The 8,503-nt window shown below is 45.0% G+C and overlaps 1 protein-coding gene across 4 annotated transcripts in view; it reads right to left on the reverse strand.

The window, feature by feature from the left end:
* The window catches only part of PCNX2 (pecanex 2), a 283,000-nt gene that overhangs the window by 204,122 nt on the left and 70,375 nt on the right, over positions 1-8,503 (reverse strand). For all 4 annotated transcript variants that reach the window (XM_057531598.1, XM_057531597.1, XM_057531596.1 and 1 more), the window contains 2 exons: positions 4,114-4,267; positions 3,995-4,027 (listed from right to left, as the gene is read on the reverse strand). In XM_057531598.1, coding sequence (XP_057387581.1) covers positions 3,995-4,027; positions 4,114-4,267 — 187 coding nt within the window. The remainder of the gene's footprint in view (positions 1-3,994; positions 4,028-4,113; positions 4,268-8,503) is intronic.

Here is an 8,503-nt window from a genome sequence, read left to right on the forward strand (position 1 = left end):
GGGGAAAGGTGGGGGAGGGATAAATTAGGAGTTTCGGATTAACAGATACACACCACTCTATATAAAATAGATAGGGCTTCCCTGGTGGCGCAGTGGTTGAGAATCTGCCTGCCAATGCAAGGGACACGGGTTCAAGCCCTGGTCTGGGAAGATCCCACATGCCGCGGAGCAGCTAGGCCCGTGAGCCACAACTACTGAGCCTGCGCATCTGGAGCCTGTGCTCCGCAACAAGAGAGGCCACGACAGTGAAAGGCCCCGCGCACCGTGATGAGGAGTGGCCCCCGCTTGCTGCAACTGGAGAAAGCCCTCGCACAGAAACGAAGACCCAACACAGCCAAAAAAGATAAAATAATAAAAAAAAAAAATAGATAACCAACAAGGACCTACTGTATAGCACAGGGAACTATACTTAATATACTGTAATAACCTATAATGGAAAAGAATCTGAAAAAGAATAGATATGTATATGTATAACCAAATCACTCTGCTGCACACCGGAAACTAACACAACACTGTAAATCAACTATACTTCAATTTCTAAAAATTTTTAGTGAAATTAAAAAAAAAACATTTCTCTGATAAACAGCACCTTAGCCAGGTGTTCAAGGTCAACATCCAAAGTGGTTAAGTCATGTTGATTGTACATAACCTCGAAATGATGTGAGGAAAATGGCACTTTACTTCTGCAGTTTTCCTCCCCCAAATCCATAACCCAGTTAAATCATCAGATGAGCACCAGCTAAATCCCAACTGAGGGACAGTCTACAAAATCCCTGACCAATGCTCCTCACGGCTGTCCAGGTAATCAAACACCAAGGAAAACCTGAGAAACTGTCACAGCCAGGAGGAGCCTTAGGAGAGAGAATGACTAAATGCCAGGCAATGTCCTGGATGGAATCCTCAAAAAAAAAAAAAAAGGGATATTACATAAAAACGAAGGAAATCTGAGTGAGATATGGACCTCAGTTAATAATAATGTATCCATATTGGTTCTGTAGTTGTGACAACTGTAACATACTGATGGAAGAGGGTAATAATTGGGGACCTAGGCGTGGGGTTTGTGGAAACTGTACACTCAGCCCTGTACAGAGCCTTTCTGGATCCGCAGAGCAGAAAGAGAAAGGAGAGCAACCTTTACAGAGGACTTGATATTCCAGGTCCTGCACTTGGCACATTATGTAAATTATCCAACTCACTCGTGACCAAATCCAGCTGAGGTTGTTATTATTATCCCCACTTTACTCACACAAAAATGGCCAGCATTTGTCAAGTGCTCCCGCGGTGCCAGGTTCTAGGCTGAGCCCTGGATGTACATTCTCTTGTTTAATCCCCTTACAATCCTATTTCATTACTTCCTCTTTTACAGAGGAAAAACCTGAGATTCAGAGAAGTCACCTGACCAAGATGCCGTAGTTTGTACATGGCGAGGCTGGATTCGAATCCCGAAACCTGCGCACTTCCAGTTACCCCAGCGTTTCTCAGGCGTAATCTGAGATCACCTCCGTCATCAGCACGGGGTGGGGGAGTGTTAAATGCAGCTTCCCAAGTGCTGCCCCAGCTGCCCTAACTCAGAAGCCCTGCAGGTGCTGGGAAAGGCCCCGACACTGGCTCTGTGCCAGCGATCCTACTGGATTTTGCTTTCTGGGTTATCATTAGTGGATACTGTTGGTTAGACCCGTGTATAAATCTGTGTAAGCCAAGGAATAGCCTCACTGCCCGTGACTAAGTTCCCAGTCTCTGATCCTCAGATCCCGTCCAGGAGCTACCCCCCATTCTCATCTTTTTAAGCCCTCCTAGACCTCTTTTCTTTTACAATCAGACACGTTCCCTTCAGGCCCAGGGTCGATGGTACCGTAACTATTAACAGGCCAGTATTAACCTGCAACTCTATCTGAAGCACACAGAATGTTATGCAAAAAAAAAAAAAATTTTTTTTTTATCATTGTGCTATCTTCAGGTTTTAACAACTTGCTCAAAATTTGCCACCTCTGTGCTCCTGGAAGGAAACAAAGAAGCAAGTCAGTCAATCACTCCAAGAGCAAGAACTGACTGCATGAACAGCCCTCCCTGGGAACGAACAAAGTAATGCAGTTTTGAAAAGCACTTTGGTTCATCTGACAGCCCCTGATGAATGAACCTTAGCCGCCAGGGCTGGTGGCAGGCTTGAGAACCATCTCTCTACCAGACTGGGTTCATTCTCTTGACCATCTCTTTTCTGAGGTTTTCTCATCTCTAAACAGTAAATCAGCCTCTAAACGCCTGCATGGCTCAGCCACATGGCAAGAGGAACTGTTTTATAGCTACCATATTTTCTTTCCTCATCAGAACAGTTAGAGAAATGCCAGCTCAAATCTGGGACTAATTCTACTTAGAAATCTGCGTAAGCAAATTAAGTACTGCAATAAACATAGTTTGATGTCTGACTGTGGCTTCTGTTGACAGTAAGGGAGGTCATTTCTTCCTATCTCACTACGACATGCTTGCTCAGATAAAGGAAGAGCAGATGCATTCAGTCCTCCAGGAACTGGATCAATATTGACAATACGACTCCAACTTAGAGGAGGACCCAGGGGTCCTGCGAACAGTCATTACAGATCTACAGGGATTATGCAGCTGTACTTGCCATCCTCCTCGCCTAGCATTATTCCTGAAAGTACATGCAGGAAATGAATGTTTAATAGCATACAACACCCCTCCCCCAGGTCACCCAGAAAGACAGTGACCCAAGCACTGTCACTAGGAAGCGGGGCTTATTTATCACAGCAGGACGACGCCAGTGTCGCATCTAGGGTGGGCTGGGACAACACATCCCAGGGCTGCACATCTCTGCTCTCACCACCTAACCCAGATTCCTGACGATAATCACAACAACACATCCGTGATACCCTCATTATGCTGCTTCTCCTTAGCTTGACATTCAGACTCTGGGACGAAAGAAGATGCATTATAATGTAAACCAATTGTGGGGAACAGAGGAATTTAACAAGATAGTAACGTATGCCAGGTGAGTGTCCAATTACAAGCTTTTCTTAATTACTATGAGCTAAGCATGAGCTATCACAGATGTCAAAGCAGTCCTAAATCCTGGATATGAATTTTTTAAAGGCACAGTAGCGGGAAGGTCAAGTTTTCTTTCACTGAAAGAGGTTTTCGGGGACCCACAGGAGCTCACCAGAACAGAGGAAAGAAGGTTCCTCGAGGAGCTAGGACATCCACCAGGCAGCGGTCTCGGTGCAAAGGCATGTGGCCAGGGTCCCAGTAGGGAGAGCGCCAGACCTGGAGCTGCAGCACCGCAGGGAAAGGTGCAGCCGGGTCAGTGGGTGCTACGTGTGCTTCCGAGCTCCTGGAAGAATGCCCAGGCACCAAGAGAGCAGTACTGGGGAGCCCAGAGTGTCAGATATAAATGAGCCCCAATGATGAGGTTAAAAGGTAACAATACACTTGAAAATGTGGAAGAGAAAGAGATCAGCTTCAGGTAAAAAGAACAATGATTCATGCTTACAGACGGAGGTTTCCAATAAGAGCTACCATCTACTAAGCAATTTCTCTATGCCAGGCACTGTTTTAAGCCCGTGACTTGGATTATTGAATCCCCATAGGCATTTTTATTATCCTTATTTACACACAGGGAAGCTGAGGCATGGAGAGTACACATTTTGTTCAGGGTCCAACAATCAGACACAGGAACCAGAAAACGAACGCAGGCAGCCTGACTGCAGAGTCTGGGCTCACCGTCTTTCCTGACATGAGTCCAGTGGGGTAGAGAAGGCCCTCCACACACTCTTGATCCCCATCCTGTTCCTTTCCTGCCACCATCCCCACCACGCTCTCCGATCTAGCCTGAACTTGGCCACCATGCATTAATATTTCTATTTATATACTCCATATATATGCATATTGATATGCACGTCGCCTTTTGAATCTGTTTTGGCCATTCCCCTATCTTCAACGCAAGCAGAGCAGACAAGCTACTCGCCTGTGACTGGACACTTACGTGGATCGGCGAGGCGGGGTCAGGCTGAACGCTCTAGAACACAAATGAGAAGTGTCTGTGTCATCATCTCATGATTTCAAGGCTACAGTAGTGATGGGAAGAATTAGATGTGCGCTTGCCTTTAACAGGGAGTACTGGCAGCTGGCCATGACGAGGCAGAAGAGAAGCACCCACATGTCTTTGCAAAAGCCTCGGTTCAGGGTCAGGAATCCGAGCAGGGAAACCAGGACAATGAGTAAAACCGCCAGCACGTTTTCCTTGACATCTTCAGTTCTGGGCAAAATCAACACATTAAAAACGGAGGGAATAAAAGGTAAGGCTGTCTGTTTTTTTGTTTTTTTTTTTTTCCCACACACACACACTGTATTTTATTTTTACGAGATAAATAGACTGACACCAAGCATTGTAAATGGATGACCACAACAAAAGCAACAATGATTGCAATTACCAAACACGAAACACACTCATACTATGTCATAATATAGACATTCAGTCCAGTAATCCTCCACTGTAACAGCTCCTTTACTTTGCAGTGAAAATTGATTTGTATATTCTTTAAGGCTGTCTGTTTTTAAACAGAGAATACCTGCATGCTGATAAAAAGACTGGCCACAAGAGAGTACTTATTCTAAGCACGCCTTTATATTTGGTAACAAGATTTTAAAGTTTCCTTCTTTCTTTGCTTTGTCCTGTGTTTTATATTTTTAAAAATCCATATTTAACTCCCACTTTCTGTTATTGAAATAAATGAAATATAGTCCCACTGGGTGTCCTTGGCCACTAAACTGGGTTTACTGGGAGAAGACCGTTAATTCCTCCATCCACAACAGTGAAATGTGCCTCAGAGAAGGAGCGTCACTGACTCCGCTAAATGGGGGAAGGGGTACATGGCAATCCCTTCCAGATACAGTCTCGGTGGCCGGAATTTGCTGCTCAGTTTCAGGAGCCAGGAGAGCTCCAGCCGGAGGGCTGATGTGCAGAGGGTCCGACTGAAAGTATGTCATGACCACAGCCTCACGGGGTGGTTCTCTCTTGGGGGGGCTCCACTTGAGAGGTGCAGGGTAGAGAGGTGAGCTCATCAGCCGTGGGGTGTTATCCGTGGATGTGCAAAGGGACAAGAAAGGGAGTTTTAAGATGCTGATCCAAAGGGCTGAAGCTGGATCATGGGGAGGCGATAAGGGCTGCTAGTGGGAGGAAGTGGATGCATCAAAGTGCAAAAGAGGATGTGGGGACACGGGAGGGAGGTGGAGGCGATGCGAAGGCTGAACGGAGGCTGGGATTACGACATCAGAGGTGGAAGACTTCTACGGGAGGACGAGATGCAGGGTGGAGTTACGGGAAGGAGCAGCTGAAATGAAGTTAAGGGAGGATGGCATGGGCCACGAGGTTGAGAGTTTAGATGAGTCATTCACAAGAATTCTGAGTACATTTCTTACCTCACCAATGTTTGCACATGTACATATTGTTTTGGGGTTGTTTTTCTTTCTGGCCGTGCCGCATGTGGGAACCTTAGGTCCCCAACCAGGGATTGAACCCACGTCCCCTGCAGTGGAAGCGTGGAGTCCTAACCACTGGACCGCCAGGGAAGTCCCCATATTGGTCTTTCCCATTCAATTATGATCATTTTTAGACAGGGACAATTGGCTACTTCATCCCTGGCATGTTCAGGCACTCCTGAACATTCTATTTTTAATTAATAGACATTATTTTTTAGAGCAGTTTTAGATTTCCAAGAAAATTGAGGAGAAAGTACGAAGAGTTCCCACATAGTACCTCCCCCCAGACACACCCACCCTCCCCCACCATCAACATCCCCCGCTAGGGTGCTACATGTGTTATAATTGAGGAACCGACACGGACAAATCATTATCAACTAAAGTCCAGAGTCTACATTATGGTTCATTCTCGGTGGTGGACATTCTGCGGGGTTAGACAATGGTATAATGATATGTATCTGCCATTACAGTATCTTACAGAGTATTTTCACTGCCCTAAAAATCCTCTGTGCTCTGCCTATTCATCCATCCCTCCTCTCTAACCCCTGGTAACCACTCATCTTTTTACTGTCTCCATAGTTCTGCCCTTTCCAGATTCCCTGGTGGAATCATACAGAAGGAGAAGGTAGCCTTTTCAGATTAGCTTCTTTCACTTAGTAATACACACTGAAGGTCCCTCCATGTCTTTTCACGGTTTGATAGCACCTTTCTTTCTAGTGCTGAATAACATTGCACTGTACGGACATACCACCGTTTCTTTATCCATTCACCTGTCAAAAGACATCTTGGTTGCTTCCAAGTTTTGGCAATTATGAATAAAGTCGACTTCCCTGGTGGTGCAATGGTTAAGAATCTGCCTGCCAATGTAGGGGACACGGGTTCGAGCCCTGGTCCGGGAAGATCCCACATGCCGCGGAGCAACTAAGCCCATGCGCCACAACTACTGAGCCTGCGCTCTAGAGCCTGTGAGCCACAACTACTGAGCCCGCATGCCGCAACTACCGAAGCCCACGTGCCTAGAGCCGGTGCTCCGCAACAAGAGAAGCCACCGCAATGAGAAGCCCGCGCACCGCAACGAAGACTAGCCCCCGCTTGCTGCAACTAGAGAACGCCCGCACGCAGCAATGAAGACCCGACACAACCATAAATAAATAAATAAATAAATATCAAAATTATGAATAAAGCATCTATAAACATTTGTGTGCAGGTTTTTGTGTGGACATAAGGAGCGTGATTGCTAGGTCAAATGGTACTAGTATGTGTAGTTTGGAAGAAACTGCCAAGCTGTCTTCCAAAGTGGCTGAACCATTTTGCAATCCCACCAGCAATGAAATGAGAGTCCCTATTGCTCCACACCCTTTGGTGTTGTCCGTGTTTTGGATTTAGCCATTCTAATAGGCGTGTAGTGGCATCTCATTATTGTTTTAGTTCATAATTCCCTAATCATATATGACGTGGGGCATCTTTTCACATGTTTATTTGCCATCTGTACATCTTCTTGGGTGAGGTATCTGTTCATGTATTTTGCCCATTTTTTAATCAGACAATCAAGTTGTACAGAATTGAGAAGTACAGAAATGTGAAGAACTCAGATATTAAGATGCTCATGTTGAATATTTTAAAAAATATCTGGGGGGGGCAATACATATTTGGTGAAAAGGGAAATTTATGTGTTTTTTTATTTTCTACTATGTGCTTTTCATAGAGCTAAATGTATTTGTTAGCTCAGGTCCATAAAACACATTATGTATTCTTTAGTGTGCTCATAACATTTTGATGTATCTACCTAAAACAATATAAAGACTTAGGAAATAAAACAAAACAAAAATTTCAATTAGAAAAACCAAACCTATGGGACTTCGCTGGTGGCCCAGTGGTTAAGATTCTGCAATCCCATGCAGGGGGCCCGGGTTCGATCCCTGGTCAGAGAACTAGATCCCACATGCTGCAACAAAGATCCTGGCACGGCCAAATAAGTAAATAATTTTTTTTTAAACTTCTTTCCTATTTAAAGGGAAAGAATAAAGTTCCTGAAAAGTATTTTTTTCCCAGATTCTCCTCCACCAGGACTCCATTCCTCTGCCCTCAGCCTCCCCACCATCACTCCCCTCCCACATTTCCTCGTATATCAATATTAAATATTGGGTTAAGGAGTTTGCTCACTGGACAAGGAGTGTCATGATTAAGGCTGTACTTTAGAAAGATTTATCTTGCAGAGGTTAACAAGATGCACTGAAGGGGAAAGGATAAATAATACTCCCAGAGAGAAGTAAGGAAGGCCTGGGAAAGTGACACAGCTGGAGAATTGGAAAGGACACGTGACTTTCAGACACAATACAGAACGAGGCAGAAAGGACCCTGTGATTGAATGGATTATCTACAGTGAAAGATTGGTTGAAAGAATAAAGATGATTCCAAGATTTCAATCTGGGGGAAGAGGATCATAATGGCAGAAATTGGGAAGGGGGGCTGCTTCGCTAAGGGAAGTCGATTCATTTGTTCATGTAATAAAAGGGCTTGGCACTGCTCTGGGTGCTGGGAATACATCAGTGAATGAAAATCATGAAGCTTCCTTTCCAGTGGGCAGTGACATAAAATAAGTAATACACACAAAATGAGTACATGATATAGTATCTGAAGATGATTAGTGCAATAGAAAAACGAATAGAACAAGGTGAGAGGAGTTACAACTGTACGGGCAGGGAGCTGATGGAATTTTAAACAGGAAGGTCAGGCTAAGACTCACTGAGAAAAGACACTTAAAAGACCAAGGGGTTGGTCGTGCAGGTATCTGAGGGGAGAGCGCTCAGGTGGAAGGAACAGCCAGTGCAAAGGTCTTCAGGCTGGAAGAGGGCTTGGTGTGGTGAAGAATAGGAAGGCCAGCCTCACTCTGTTGTGTTAAGAAGAGTGTGCAGGGAGATGTTGTGGGAATGTGAATTGGTGCAGCCATAATGGAGGACAGTTCCATACAGAGGTTTCTCAAAAAACTAAAAATAGAGTTACTATATGATCG

The sequence above is a fragment of the Balaenoptera acutorostrata genome, chromosome 16 (genome assembly GCF_949987535.1).
Source record: "Balaenoptera acutorostrata chromosome 16, mBalAcu1.1, whole genome shotgun sequence".
NCBI lineage: Eukaryota > Metazoa > Chordata > Mammalia > Artiodactyla > Balaenopteridae > Balaenoptera > Balaenoptera acutorostrata.